Raw genomic sequence first — 16,378 nt, forward strand, 5'->3', positions numbered from 1 at the left:
CCAGCCACAACATGTACCCATTGGATTAGTAATACTTATATTTATTCTAAATGTTTATTATATGTATGGGGTCTGAGCCACAAACACTCTACAACAGTGATGGGTGAATGAGTTAATTTTAGTTTCAATTTTTCATTTTTAAATTAACGTCCTTAGCAGTTTGAGAAAAAAGTTAATATGAAATTTTGAAGGTGCATCTCTGCATATATGTTCTCCTTATACACACATTGTTTCAATTGATTCCCTTTAATATATGAACTTTAATGCTATTCTGAATGTTTTGTGCATACTGTCTCCTAATATTAGATATTTGCATTGGAGAACTTCTCTGCAAAAATTGAAGTGCAAATTTCAAAAGAGGAATGAATTTGGATGTGCAAAATTAGACAATTTGCATTAAAATGAAAACTAAACAAATTTATCCTGTATCCCTGGGCCTTTACGTACATTAAATGAAAAATTTTCATATGCTAAATTTCTGTAAGTGAAGCATATCTTAAAAACACAGGAGCGCTATCAGAAAAAAGTAAGACATCAATGAACTGATCATACTGACATAATATTCAGCTGCCAGAAATGGTGTTTTTTTCTTAAAAAGTAACATCACACACATGAAACACACATGGATACTCACCCTACTACCACAATTATAAAATCTAGTAAATTCCAGCCATTGCGGAGGTAAGCATTAGGGTGAAAGAGAAGTCCATATGCTATTACTTTTAAAAATGCTTCCACTGTAAAAATTATGAGAAAGAGATATTCCACTTGTTCCTGCAGAGAGAAAAAAAACATGAAACAGTGTGGTTTATTTCACGCAGTGGAAAAATGGCAATAAAACACTATCCCTTCTCATGGGAAGGGGGAAGATTCCAAGATTTGTGCTACCAGCACCCTCACAGGACATACATAAAATCAATGCAATGTTTCTTCTTGCTGTCCCCCAGATCCAAATCAAATAGTTTCTAGACTGTGCTATATCCTTCCAAGTAGAGTATGGTCACACTTCTATTGTGGGCCAAGTTACAGTGAAGTAAAACCACAGTCATTGATGTAGGAATTTGCAAACAGATGGGCTAGTCTAGAATTTTCTCTTACTGAGGTGTTCTCCTTTCTCAGGAAAAGAGTGAACAGATGATTTGGGGACTCTGACTTCCCCCTTTTTACGATGCACATAAGTTACACACATCAGCATTACTAGAGGAAAAGGCAATAATTAACCTCTGGACTTTAAATGCAGAAAAAGTAAAAAGAACTATTTATAAATCGGAGTGAACTTTAACGCATGTTATACAATAAGAACAAATAAAACCCACTTTTTAAAAGACGCTGAACTAAAGGTAAATTGAAAATTTGTGATATGGAATTCTTTGCTTTCTATTTCCATTATTTCATTCATAAACCACAGGCAGAGGCACTCTCTCAGTACCACCAGCAGTCCACAAATATGGTGACAGTAATGCAGATCTTATTGTTGTTAAGCTTATATATTAAAATAACTACATTCCACTGTTTTTGAAAACTGAAATATGAAACAGCTAGCAAAATTAAATTAAAACAAGTATCCACCATTTTAAATGCTTTATATTTAAAAAAATATTGCAAAGCAAGATTAATACTGGTATACAAGTTGACTTTCAGAGAAGTCTGTTCACTTTTAGTAATCTTTTAAATAATGACACCCTTCAAAAGATTAGACTGAACCCCAGGGTTATTCTGAATAAAATCTGAAAACTACAACAGGAGTGGGAGATAAAGGAACTGCAGTGTTTGTGTGTGAAAGAGTGTGTGGAGGGGGAAGCAGCAGATGAAAGTAGCCCAATTGCTAGATTAAATAATAGATTTAATTTATAAAAATCACATCTATCAATTTGCCCTCTATATTTAGAAATACACAATTAAAGAGTAAATCTTTGGCTCAGTCAAATGTTCTGCATGCCTAGTGGATAAGCTGCCATATTGCACATCTGTGTTGCAGACTATAATTCGATACTTATCCCTGCCCGAGTGCCTTTCTGTAGGTGCACAACACAGCTTTGCTTAGCTGAAATAATGTGAGGACAAGAAGCCATTACCTCATTTGATGTTATACTTCAAAGCTTCATAGTCCTTTTTAGCAGCGCAATACAGGCCAAAAAAATTCATGCCATGTCCGAGAAAAGGCCATGGACGATCCACATAGTTTACACAAATACATTAACACAGATAACTGTCCCTAACTAAGCAGTATTGGTCCCTAATACTGTCCAAATGTTATACTTAAATCTGTGCAGTTCCACACCAATTAATTATATAGCACTGGAAGTCTTTCCAGAGATTACGGCAAGATCAAGTAATTTACCAACAATCTGAATTTTAATGATTCCTGACAGCCGATTATTTAACTGAATATGCACACAATTTACTTCCGAGATCTCCTACTGAAGTGCACTGAAACTGTACAACTGTAATATATTCCTATTAGAACTATAGAACAAAGAATTAAATATGTGAAATTCAGCCTTCCAGATTTTTGCAGCTCCAGGTTATATGTACTTCTCCTTGCCCCAGTTCCAGCTTTCCTAAGCTTTCTTTGACTTCTTCATCCATCTTCAAAGTTTCTGCTGTTTGCCCTCTTGGGGCTAGGCACCAAGTCCTAGAACCAGACTGTGACCTTGACAGTTGCAAGGGCCAAGCTGATAGTATCCTTTTGCCTTCGTGTTAGTTACCCCCTGCCCCTTTATTGTACATTTTATTCTATTATTACATCCACTGTATCCTTAGATATTTTATTACTATAGTGAACTAGGAAGAATGAATGGACAAACTGTTCCAGTTTCCACAGCTTAACAAACTAAGCATTGAAGTGGTTCTACTCCTACTTGACTGCCCAATATCCAAAGGCATTGCTGGGGCATTCTTGCTCTGTGTCATGGCAATTATGCCAGGGAGTACCATGGGATTCTGTTTTATCCCCTAAGCTATTTTACATCTACACGAAACTTCTGGAAGAGGTTATCTGGAGACATAGGCTTCAGAACTATCAATATGCATATGGGCTTTGCACTTAAATGGTGCCTGTTGCCAAGATGATTTCAAAACTAAGCACATTTTAGTAGGAAACACTCTCCCACCTCGGTATCCATTACATATAGGAGGAGTTGCCACCCATTCCCTCAGTTCACCAGGGACTGAGGGAGGATTAGCATGACTGACCTCAACATAGTCAAAGTTAATCTAGTATGGAAAGGAAGAAATAGATTAGCATATGACACAAAGTGGAGTCAGTGTGTGGGTTCTGTGAATGCATAGATGAGCCGTTGAAGAACAACAGTTAAAGGTAAACAACCTGTCTTTCTTCTTTGTGGTTCCTGTGCATCACACATATGGGCAACTAGAAAGATTATCTCTTCCTGGATGGTGAGATGGTGTCATCAATAATTTTAGGACTGCCCTCCTGAAAGCACGGTCTGATCTGGCATGAAGTTTGTAGAGCTTGACAAAGGTCGAGGGAGTTGACCAGAGGAATCCTAGCACTCAGAGAAGTCAAAGTTGTGATTGCTCTTGTAGAATGTGCCTTAAAACAAACTGGGAATTGCACCCAGAATGAATCTCTGAGCATGCACAGAGTGGTTTTTTTTTTTTTGAACCCAATCTAAGATTTACCTCCAGAAACACTCCTTATGAACATGCCTGGGCACCATCCCTTTGGGAGGGGTCTTCTGAAAGTGAGCATGCCTCTTCACTGTGCACTGATCCTCTAATAGGATAAGACTGCCCTCCTCTACTGTCTTGGGGTCAAGAGCCAGGACTGTCTGGCCTTTGTCTGAGAAACTCCCATGTTCAGGGTCCCTTCCCACCTGCCATCGATCTTGAATATTCCCATGGGCTGCCTCCTCACCTGAGCAGTCTGGTCTTTTGATAAGTGCCTCCACTTCTTTCACCTCTGTATGAAGCCTCCACCTATTCTGTATCCCATTCCAATTCAGATTCTTCTGAAGTCCAGCCAGTAGCGCTTGTGAACAAACGCTCAAAGCTGTCATCCTTCTCACTCCCAACAACAAGCTCATTTAAAACTCCTTTTCTGTCTTTCACACATGCATAGTAATGGTGGGAAGAGGTCCATAAGTGGCATGTGTGAAAGCAGTGTCAAGCCTTTGCTGCTGAGGAGCTTCCCCTATTAGGCATGCAGCTCAATCCACCCATTTCTTGATCACTCAGAGGCAGATTCATGTTTCATGCTGCTGTGTATTTTATGATTTTTTATGTTTTTAATCTGCAGAGATTTTTCCCCAGCGATTGTTTCTGTGCAGCTGAACAAATGTCTTGGCAGGGGGTTATTTATAAATGAAATGTAATTTATGTCTTTTCCTAACCTCTTCCCTCTTGAAATCTCTAGGTTATCTTAGAGCCCCTAAAGCTTCATTCATTCACTCTGGATTGGGTTTCTGGGTCTTTTTTCTCATTTCAGTGACCTTTTCATTCTATGAGTAATATAAGGACATATTTAACATTCTGTTCACACTGCTCCTCGCAGACAGGAGAAGAACAGAACAAGAGGGAATGAAAAAAGAAGTCCTCACAGTCACCATCACAGCACCAGCATAAGTCTCTTTCACCAGCTAGACCATTTAAAACTGTTTATAGCCACTCCATTTATCAGGATAGAAGGAAGGGCGACGTAAAATTGGAAGGTAGTGGGAGAGCAAGTAGAGTAGAAGAGTACTCTATTGCTTTAAAAAAAAGGTACCCAAGTTCCCAAAATGTCACAACATGGCAACCTTTGCCCAGAATAGAACAATGCATGATAGGAAACATCTAGAAGAAATAATATAGATGAAAACAGTTGAATTACATATATTCTACAGTTTTTCTAAGAAGTTAAGTGTGGTAGATGCTGTTCTCATCCCACTTTATCCTCACAACAACAATGTGAGATATGTTAGGCTGAAAGATAGGTTGCTTGATGACCTTCATGGCTGAATAGAGGTTTGACCTGGCTCTCCCTATCCTAGTCTGACACTCTGACCATACAGGATCTCATTTTAAAATTAATCAAAGGGATTTATTTATTCATTCATTCAGTAATTCCTAAGTGCCTGTGCAGAGCAACTCATAACAATTTAAATCAACTACAGAATAAAAAACTCTTATATTCAGTAAAAATTGCAATTAAAAATATGAAGGCATAAGCAACTTTTAATAAAATATAGAGCAAACAAAAGCTGCCTTATGCTGAGTCAGGCCATTAGTTTGTCTAGCCTGTTATTGTGACACTGCCTGGCAGTGGGCTCTTCAGGGCTTCACTCAAGAATTTTTTTAGTAGTACTTGAAGATGCCAGGTATTAATGCTTCTGCATGCAAAGCATGTGCTCTACCACTAGGCCATAGGACAGAATGGTCTGTAACAGTTAGGCAGCCAGTGAGAAGGACCTGCCTCTCTTCCATCAACTGTTCCTCTACTCTAAGGCATGATTTTAGGGAATGGGAAGCCAGGTGCTTATTAGTTATCCCAGATCCAAGCCATTTAAGGGTTTAAAGGTGATAACCAACATTTGGAATTTTTCCTAGAAGCAAACTGGCAATCAGAACAGATGTTGCAGAATAGGTGCAATTGGATCCAGACATAAACCACCAACATCCTTGCTGCTTCATTTTGGACATCCTGCAGGTTCCAAATATCCTTCAAAGATAGCCCCTTATGGAACATATTACAATAATCCAATCTTGCTGTGCCTAAGGCATACATTACCATAGGCAAGTCTTAATTTCTCTAGGAATGGATGCAACATGTGCATCAGCTCATCAAAGGCACTTATCTTCCAGATGCAAAACCAAAGCCCAAAACATCTACAAACATCAAACCTAATTTTTTAAGGGGAGTACAACCTAGTCCATAACAGGATGAATCTGTTCCAGATTCTGTCTGCCTCTTAACCAAGAGCACTTCTTTTTCAGATCAAGCTTCAAATTGTTAATCCCTCATCCAGCCCATTACTGCAACCCATATAGAGCCATCAAATGAAAATTAAATACAGCTACATGTCATCCTCATGTTGGTAACGGCATCCTACAAACACTTTGATGATCTCTCTCAATAATTCTATGTAAATAAAATAAGGAGCAGAACTGATTCCTGAGACACACCATATACCAGCCTTTCCTAGCTCAACTGCTCCCCTCCAGATATGTTGAGAACTACATATCCCATCAACCCCAGTGAGCATAAATACTGATCATACATTTAACATGTTTGATACATGGTTTCAAACAGGAGTCTTACCAAATACCACATTCTGGATCCAAGCCCCAAAAAACAGTTGTCTGGAACCATTGCTGAACAATGTTCCGAGCCTCAGACCCATCGTGTTTCAAGAGCACCTTGGTAAATAGTATAGAACCATTAATTAATTAATATTAATAATTAATATTAATTAATTAATATTAATTCATAGAACAAGCATTTGGGGATAATGGGATGATCTAATCTCTCTTTTACCAGCTATCTTAAGTCTTTCAATTTTATGCCATAAAAATACAATATAAACCAAAAAAACATACCTTTAATAGGTTAGTAACATTGCTGATGAGACAAACCACATTTTCTGAAATGTAAAAACTATGAATCAGTTTCCCACCCACATATAAACTTGGTAATATTTCCCTTCTATTGTGTAAGCTATGAGTTATTAAAAACAATGAGAGTTATCAGCAGATTCTAAATAATCCATGTTAATTGGCAAAGTTGCAAGTAAACCAGCAATTATGTATGAGGGTGACGAGGTCACTCTCAGCTGGGGAAACTTTCACTAAGAATGTTGGCAGATTTCCCTCTTGACATACTAAAAAAAAAAAACCAACCCAGCTCCAGGCTGACAAATGCTTTGGCAAAGGGATGGGATTTCAAAGGTCTCCCATTTGCTTGATGAAGATAAGATGCTATGTTCTGTGATTTCACTTATACTGTCCTCAACCCCTTCTCCTGTCCTTCAAGCTCAAATCAAATAGGACTCACAACTGTTTATTATTTTCCTACTAAAAAGGAGTAGAACTGGGAGGGATCTTCTGTGCTAGCATAAAACCTGTATGAAGTTGCCTTATACCAAGTCAGACTATTGGTCCATTTAATCCACAGCTGGCAGCTTTTGAAAGTTTTGCCTTTGCCTGCTGTCATTCCAGATGCAAGTGCTGGGGGTTAAACTGAGAATATTCCGTGTGCTCAGTGCTCTATAACTCCTCCCTCAATTTTGGGGTGAAAATTTGGTTTTTGTGCAAAGAGCTGATTCTTCAGGTCAGCCTCAATTTGAATGACCATAAATGCACTAAAGCTATGCTATAACTGGGGCATTGAGGGTCATCAAAACAACAGGTGGCTTGCAGACACAGCTGAGCAATATAAATCACAACACTACTGCTGCTGCTAGATACAACCTGTGGTAATTCTACGGGGGGGGGGGGGGGCAGCCGGGGGGGTGGTGAGAGCAACAAGCTTGCCAGGGCAGAATGAAGTTTGTTGGGGGATGGGGCTGCCAAGGGGATCTACCAGCACAGGATGGAACCTAGCAGAGGGCTGCATTTTGAGGACTCCCTCAATTCTTGAAGTATGCATAGCAGTAGGGTAAGGGTTGTCCCTGAGCAATGTCTTATTTAGCATGCCCATTCTCTGAACCATCCCCTGCTGTGACTTCATGTTGATTAGCACATGCTAAGGATACCCTTCTTGTCTCATTCCACAAAACCTTTTGCTGGTTACATGTTTGTCCTCATTTGAATTTATGGACTCACCTAATTCGTTCATTTTGCTTATATGTCTCAGTATTGACCCTTATAAGATTGTGGATTATTGTACTGTATTACAGTTGCTTTGCGCCAGATGCTGCTCTGTTCTATTCAAGGCTGTTCTGTTCTATTCACATCGACCCTGGTTCTACACCCATTATACCTTTTACTGATCAGCTGTAATATAGGGCATGTTTCTATTGCAACTCACCAAGGAATGCTCCCACAACCCTTGGCTCTAAGTACTCTCCCACTTGTTGATAAGTATCTTTATTCTTCACAGTCCAGCACAAAGTTGATTTGGGCCTTGGGATGGAACATTCTCATAATGTAGAAGCAATAGCTACAGCCTGCCTCAGCTTTTATTTTTCTCAAGTTTCTTAGCTGTTTTTACTGTGGATTCTACTTCACTATTACTCTGAGAATAACCAGATGATGAAGCATTGTGTTCAAAATTCCAGTCTGTACTTAATTTCTGGAATTCTGATCCAACAAATTAGAACCTATTATCTGATACAGTGTCAAGAATTCCATGTAAGGCAAAGTGTGCTTTTATCTGTTCTTCCAAACGTATTCGATAAATAGTCTCCCTCTTGCTAATATTTGAAATATCTACAATTATCAAGTATTCCTTGTCTACCCTGCCAATTAAATTCATACCTACTTTTGCCATCGTTGGAATGCCATGGTGCAGTAGAGTTTCTTTGGGTTAGCAGTTTTCCCAGGATTTGCATAGTTCTCATTTTCCTAGGAATTTATTCCTGACCAGTAGGCTGCATACCTGCTCCACTGTAGACGTCCATAAATTCTCAGATGTGATGAATACATGTTTTGCATGATTTCTGTCCAAAGGGCTTGGGATACAACTGGTCTTTCCCCCCAGCAATAGACAAGGTTAATCTGGTAACTGGAAGAATAGTATCTCTCTCTCTCCATATGTGACTATTCGTTATTTTAAATTTCAATTCCTGGAGAATGTTTTCTTCCTCCCTTCATTGCCTCTGAATCTCTTTCAGTTTTCCCTCAGTGATCCTTAAGTACTTTACCACACTGATAGCAGACATTCAGTAGTAGCTGAAGTAGAAACTAACACTAGGTCTCTGCCAGGATAGTTGTTTTATATGTCATACTTGTGAAGATGCATCATCACATATTGTAGACAATTCAATTCACTGATTATTTATTTATTTAAAACTTCTGTATACCGTCCCTTATGCCTTGGCATCTCAGGATGGCTCACAATCCATAAAATTGAAATACAATAAAATCACATATATAAATAATATTCAATTAAAAATTACATAAAAGACAAAATCAAAGCAATTGTTCAAAATGATTAAAATACTAATTTTTAAAATAGCGATTGAATAAAAAGGTTTTGACCTGGTGCCGAAAAGAATATAAACTCGGCGCCAGGCACACCTCTCCAGAGAGTGCATTGATCAAGGGAGTTTTCCAGAAATGTCTAGTCAGTTTGGGCATCTACTGCACAATTATGTGTACTGGTGGAATTTCTCCAATCCAAAATGTACTGCAAGGAGTTCTTTCTCAATTTGGACACCACTCTTTTCTGTTTCTGCTCTGGCTGTGCTTGCAGATGCGCTGGCTTCCCTCCTTGCAACACAAGACCTATTTCTGATGTATCACATCATTTATAACATCACAGATGGAGAATAGTCTTGTTTTTGACAGATATGGCAATCAATCTTCAATAGTGAGCAAGGGGAAATGACTTCTTGGTGGTGCTTTATTTAAGAGCTTTGGATCTATGCATATTCTGTCCTCCTGATGGTTTTTGAATCATCACCACTTATTGTACTTTTCCCTACTGAAAATTCCCCATCATTGTAAAGTTTGTAACTCTTCTTTCAGAAGCTATACTAAAGCTATTGATTTTTTTCTTGGGTACCCTAATTGTTATCATTCTCTGGCTTATGAACTCCATCTAGCACTCCCTGGAATAAATCCCTGAACTCATTCTGAATACTTAAAAATAAATCCAGTTCCCAGCTTCATTTGAATTTTCCACTGTTCTACTATATTCCTTGGTTGCATCCAGGAAGCCATCCTATCCAGGCCAAATCCAGCAGTTCTTTCATATTGTCACACTACTAGTTGGCAATCCAAAATACTGGCTTGCTGGTATTGGCTGCATGTATCCTCCTATCTGGCAGGTAGGAAAAAAAACAGGCATCAGTGGTTCATCCACAGTTTCCTACAGAGAGTCATAATTAGTTTCCAGGCCATAATGTTTGTCTACAGAGCTATACACTTCCCATCAGACACAGCAAGCATTGTTCACATGCTTTCTTATCTTGGGATAGACAGAAGCAAGTAAAGACCTCTTCAATTCTCATTCCCCTCCATCTCATTTCAACATCTGATTCACCATTTCAAAAAGAAAACAAACTGAAGGTTGAGGACAGTTCAATAGTTTATCCTCCCTGATAACTGATCACCAGAAGACTAATCTAAGCCAGTTTTATTCCTTTTTTCTGGATGAAAATGACCAAAAGTCAAGTGGAACACAACATCTAGCTAATTTTGATCTCTGTGCCTTTAATAACTTTGTCGTAGGATGTATGAGCTCCCCTGTCACTAATGTATTGGGATGATGGGAAAAGATGCACCTGCTAGACATTCCCATGCTGTGCTGCTATTAAAAGCAGAGAAACAGTCAAAAAACACACAACAAAGCCTACAGTCCAAGCCCTTAAAGTATTGAATAAGATCTTATTATAATTTGTATAAAAGAGCATGGGAAGTATGGCCTCTGGGCTGCTCATATGACATAGGTCATTGATTATTATTGAAGAAGAAACTGTACAAGCTAATTCTAACAACTTTTATAAAAACCAGAGGCTGGGTGGGGTTGCTCATCTTTTAAAAGGAAATATCCCACATTCTACTCATGCCCACTGCTGATTTTGCTAATGATGTGCAATATTATCCCATGACATCCTCTGGCTATCTGGTCTATTTTCATTTTGTACATTTTAGTTCATGACTTGGCACATGAAAGCTAGTTCTCTTGTCAATAGTGCAAGACATACTTTTATTACACTGTTATCTACCATACAAGCACACAATCATTATACTTTGAACTTATATTATTGACTCCTTACAATAGCTTAGTAGGATCAGACAAATGTAATACCTTTGCTTAATTCCAGTGCCATAGCAGGTAAAGTTTATATTTATTGTGTTCAGGGATATATTAGGGACACTGAGTCAAAAGATGTGTGTGTTTTAAATGTTTTGATACATGTTTTATAAACATCAGTTCAACTAAAGTCTGAAGGCCTTACTCCTTTCCCACTGAACCCAGTGGAAATTATACATGCAGAAGAATGCATAGACTTTAATGCACAATACCCCCTTGTCTATGGCCTCTGTTTGCCACATAACTGCGCTTTCTCTCTCTCTCTCTCTGCCTTATTCCTGCCTTCCTGTTTGGTAATGAGATGCTGATGCAAAATAAACAATTTAAACTGTCATTCAATTGGCCTTCAACAACAAGACCATAAAACAGAGCAATCAGACAAATTTCTTTAATTCTAATTAGTTTTTCTTTCTGCAATCATTCCTTTAATAAAAAGTTCAATTACAAGTAATGGATGCCATTAGCTGTGTTGTATTAGAGCATCAGTTTAGCCAGGGCTGTCATATGGAAAAAGGAAACAAAAAGAACAGCCTAGTATTGTATGCTAATGATTAGAGAGACATACTAAATTCTTTCCAGATGTAGATGTGTGTATAAATGTCATTTAGAATGCTCTGGTGTTCTTTTGAGCATTAGTCTCCTTGATGCCCTCAAATGACTACCTAACCTTTTTAATTAGATTGTATGTTCTATGCAAGCTAATACAGAGAACTGTAAGAACCCCATATTCAGTCCTTAAAAGAAACAAACAACAGGTGGAAGGTGCCTACCCAGGCTGAGCCTATGACTCACACACAGATTACAACAGAATACCAACATCAAAGTACGTAACCATGGAATAAATCCAAGCACAAACACTATTTTGATACTAGAACAACAACCACTATAAGGTAAAATTTTACTGTATTGTATCTTAATTTCTTTAGAATGACTGCAGCAATTAATAAAGTATTACATTATGTCTCTATTCTCTGAATTCATAAAGGACAACTATCTTAAACTATTTTGCTTTTCTTTCCCCCTTGTTCACACTGTATTGCATGGACACTAACAACATTCTCATAGGCCCCCAACCACATTCCCACAACTATGTATCCAACTAATTGTATCTTGTTAGTATCGTAACTTTTCAGCATGCCTAGCAATAGTCCACATAGGCAAGACCAAGTCATGCTTAAGAAAAATGGTGGCCTGTCACAAATATAACTTAAGGAACAGAAGCACTATTTAACCTAAGAGTGAACACTTCAGCCTTCCTAACTATTCCATCAAGGATCTCAAAGCGGTCATTACTGAATCTGCTGCAGACATTCAGAAAGGATACAAATGAATGGTTGGAGGAAATGGGAATTTGCTTGCTTGGCCATGACCACCATATGTATTTGGAACTTGTGCAGAAGGAACTGTATCTGTACACTTGAATAAATGTAGATTTTGTACAATTTGTATCTTGCAAAAATGAAGGGTAAAATGCAGCAGACACATCCCCACCTCCACTTTTACAGTACTCTATTTGAACTCTGTAATCACTTTCCTGACAAAACAGGAGATTCCCCTTATCAATTCTGATGGGAAACAATAAGGAACATGTATGACTTAGCTTAGTGAAACTGATTCCAAAACAAAGTGAGCAATATTCACCATAATAGTTTTATAATTATTGCATAATACAGTATAAGAGCCTACCACTTTAAGCAGGTAAGGTACACTCTGTATAGACAGCCAGTGTGGTGTAGAAGTAGTTAGCTTATTATATTAGGACCTGGGGGACTACGGTTCAAGTCTCCACTCAGCCATCAAGTTTACTAGATGGCTTTGGACCAGTTAATGACCTAATTCACACATCATAACTACACAAGGTTGTTTAAAACAGGAGCAAGCAAATTGCAGATTCTCACCAACAGATTGTTCCTGCTGCAGTCAGGCAGAGTGAAACATTCCATCCCTGGGTGCCTTCTTATCTCTGGAAGCACCCTAATAGAAAAATAGCAGCATCCCTGACACACCTGACAGTTTCCATATTAGGTTAATATAACAAAGACAATTGGCATGGCCATTATACTATTTTAAACTTATTTCTGAGTGTTGATGTTCAGGTGTTTGGTCCAATAGCAAAATGTTGGGTCTAGCTTGCTAAAAGCACTTGACAGTTGCAATGTTAGTGCCTATACACCCAAATATACATTTTGTTTTTATAAGTAAGGGAAGTAATACTAAGGGAAAGCATTGGAGGACAATGCCGGATATTCTCTACAGTACAAATGCAGCATTTATCAAACCTGACCTAGATCTAAAAAAGCTGCCGCATCCTCTACTTCAAACCATCCCAGCACATAGAAGCTTCAGGGCTCATGTGCCAGTCTGCAGCCTACTTGTGTCTTCTGCTACACTGTTAGGCCATTAAAGCAAAACCTCTTCCAAGTTTTTCTTCACAGCTGCACATTTAAAAATATAAAACAGTTTAACTCCAGTAGTATTAATAGGCTTATAAATTCCTTGACAGAAGGTGAAACCAGCCGATTCCCTCTTTATTCTGTCAGTGCATCAAGAGTCCCTCAGTTGTGTATGATACTGGGTTGGACAACTTGTTCACAGATTAGCATCTCTAGCCAATGTGTCATGGGTCTGTGGACTGAGGTCTAGACATTTGGTTTATCCTCTGATTTTCCTTCACTGAATTCCTTGACACAAAGGACTAAAGCAACAATGCTGACCAGTGGCAGTCACAAAGATCTTCATCTGGTACAGCCATTGTAATATTCCAAGTGAATTTTATTAAGCAGTATTTACAATGTTTGTCTGATATTAGTTATTACTCCTGGACCTTTGATTTAGGTATCACATCAATAATTTTATTAACCTTTTATTGACAGGATTACACACAGATTTTTGGCAGTGCTCTTAATACTTGTCCAGCAGGAAAATGGGAAAAAGAAATGACTCTGGATTCTTGGGTGTATTTCAGTTAATTCATTGTATCTAAATGTAACATAAGCATTATGCTCTGTTTTATCTCCAATACCCTACCAATATTTTCTGTACTTATTAAATAGTTCCTATATAAAGTACATTTTTCCTCCTACTCCAAACATACAGGAATAGGAAACTTACAAGACACGAGCAAACAATACCATTTTAATACCAAAATATGTTTTGCTAACAGAGCAATGCATGTGAGGTTCCTGTGCCTTGAAAGTGTGGCTGGCTATGCCTAGTGTTCCAGCCCATTCAGTAGCAGGAGCAACTCTCAGGAATCATTGGAACTAAAACTGAGAGCTGTTGCCTCTGTGTGAAGCTGCTCTACTCTACAGCATATTCCTAGACAGGGAAATATCATGCTCTGGAGTGTCCCCACCCATCCAGGCTAACTATAATGCCCACAATTACATTGCTTAAATTTTGCAGGAACCTTCCCACCTGAATAGGTATATTAAACCCCTGCCCCCATAAATTTGTAAACAGCACCTCCAATGTAGAAAACAGAGACCAAGATTCAGCATAGCACCTGGATTCATGGAGAGCTTCAACATGCTTACGCCCAGGAGTATGAAAATGCAACTATTTCTGGTCTCTGTACTGCAAGTCCTCATCCTACTGCCTCTGCTGCTTCCCCCAACCAGACAAGAAGCATCGAGAAGCAAACTGAAAAGAGCCACAATAAAAGCTGAAGATTGTTCTCTGTAACTGGAACACCAAGAAAGATACACAGGTATTTTAGCAGATTTACAATCTGTTCAGAATATTAAGATAGTCTCAATTGCTTTGCAGTTGTTTTTTGGATTGAAGTTTTGCCTGGTAACTTCAAACTCCTTTCCAAGCTTGTGATTCTTTAATTTTAATCAGCAGTCTGTATCAAAAAGACACATTTAGATAGGAGTTGGGACCAATACCTCCCTTGCCCAATAACAATAGCAGAAATCATCAAAACCCAGCAAGATCTCAAGTTTGCTGTCTAGATGATGGGGATAAGAAAAGAACATTGTCATGGTTTAATTGATGAGAAGCACACACTGTTGTGACACTATAACTAGCTAGATAACAGAAGGCAATATAAAAATAGTTCTTTTTTCTCCACATTCCCTATGTCTCCCCCACCCCCCGCTTATTTTTCCTGCCGAGGAACAACAAGCTGGTGTCTCAAATGTCAAAGCTAAGGGACATTGTAGAGCTCTTGTGTTGATTCTCTGATGTCTTGTGCTGAAATGAGGAATGTCTATAATAATCTATTAGGTTGCAATGTACTAGAATATGGAACAGCCATTTAAATGACAGCTGTAAAGCCCTCCCTCTTCCCTGTTTTCCTAAAAATGTTAGCATGTAAAGCAGAGGGATTACAGGGAAATGGGTGCCTTGAATTGCTAGGCATGGTAACACTGTTGCTCAGTAGGGCAAAATATAGTATCCCTTTCCTTGCTACTTTTCTGCTCTAAATTTCTCCTTCCCAAAATAGCTTTTCATTTTGCAGAAACAAATCCAGTTGCTTGCATTGCAAGCTTTCTGTGATTAACCTCCCATAATTTGGGAGGTTAATCACAGAACCCACATTTCAGAGGAGAAATCAGGGGCAAACCTACTAACACCCCTAATTTCATCTTCAGTGCCCTACCCAAGACTGCTGCTTGGCTTCTTGTTCCTGCTTTTTCTGCTGCAAAGAACATCACACCACCAGCAGAAAAAGTAGCAGAAAGCAAGGGAGCAAAGAAAGAGATGAAACAATAAATCATAAATCTCCTGGGCAGACTGCTGACTTGAGCCAGCTATGTCTCCAGCAGGCTTTTATCTGGTGCCATCCCAACATGGTGGCAACACCAAAGAGGATGACATGAAAAGGGTAACATCCCCCCCCCCCCCAGGTTTGGGGATTATATCTTTCCTCACAGGGGCTTGAATGTGTGGAGGGAAATGTATAGGCCTAAAAATTGTAGTGATGAGCAGGAGGAGATATGCAATCTGGATGAGGGCTAGCCAGGTAAGGGGGGCATAACCCAGGCAATTAATGGCTGAACATGTTCTTGTCCTGCTCACATCTGCAGGTCTACCAGCTATCTATCAGTTTGCTTTCAGGTCTCCAGGTACAGTTTCTGAATGCCAGATCAGCCCCATATAAGTCTTTCCTCATGTATAAGCTGCCTTATCCATTACTAAGTCATCTGGCATGAATTACCAAGATCTGTGTAAGTGAACAGGGAGGAATTAGTTATGTCCACTGGTGTACTTGGTTCATCAGAACCAAGGAAGACCTGAGGGATGGCAAGGGGACATCACTGTGATCTGTAGGAAGTTCTCTCTCTCTCCAGGCTCCCTGTCTGTCTTTACTAGCTGGGAGTGGTTACATCTGGTGTTGGGCCAGCAGGATACCAAATTCTGTTGGTATACTGCCTACCTCACTGCTCAATAGAGCTGAGTATGAGCTGTATGAGCTGACAGAGGTGGTCTCCGTTGCAATGCTGAGCTCCC

At 39.0% G+C, this 16,378-nt stretch overlaps 1 protein-coding gene across 25 annotated transcripts in view; it reads right to left on the minus strand.

The window, feature by feature from the left end:
* The window catches only part of CACNA1C (calcium voltage-gated channel subunit alpha1 C), a 536,805-nt gene that overhangs the window by 205,091 nt on the left and 315,336 nt on the right, over window positions 1–16,378 (minus strand). For all 25 annotated transcript variants that reach the window (XM_044416974.1, XM_044416973.1, XM_044416952.1 and 22 more), the window contains one exon: window positions 635–774. In XM_044416974.1, coding sequence (XP_044272909.1) covers window positions 635–774 — 140 coding nt within the window. The remainder of the gene's footprint in view (window positions 1–634; window positions 775–16,378) is intronic.

This window comes from Varanus komodoensis, unplaced genomic scaffold (assembly GCF_004798865.1).
Source record: "Varanus komodoensis strain SLA01 unplaced genomic scaffold, ASM479886v1 scaffold85, whole genome shotgun sequence".
Classification (NCBI taxonomy): domain Eukaryota; kingdom Metazoa; phylum Chordata; class Lepidosauria; order Squamata; family Varanidae; genus Varanus; species Varanus komodoensis.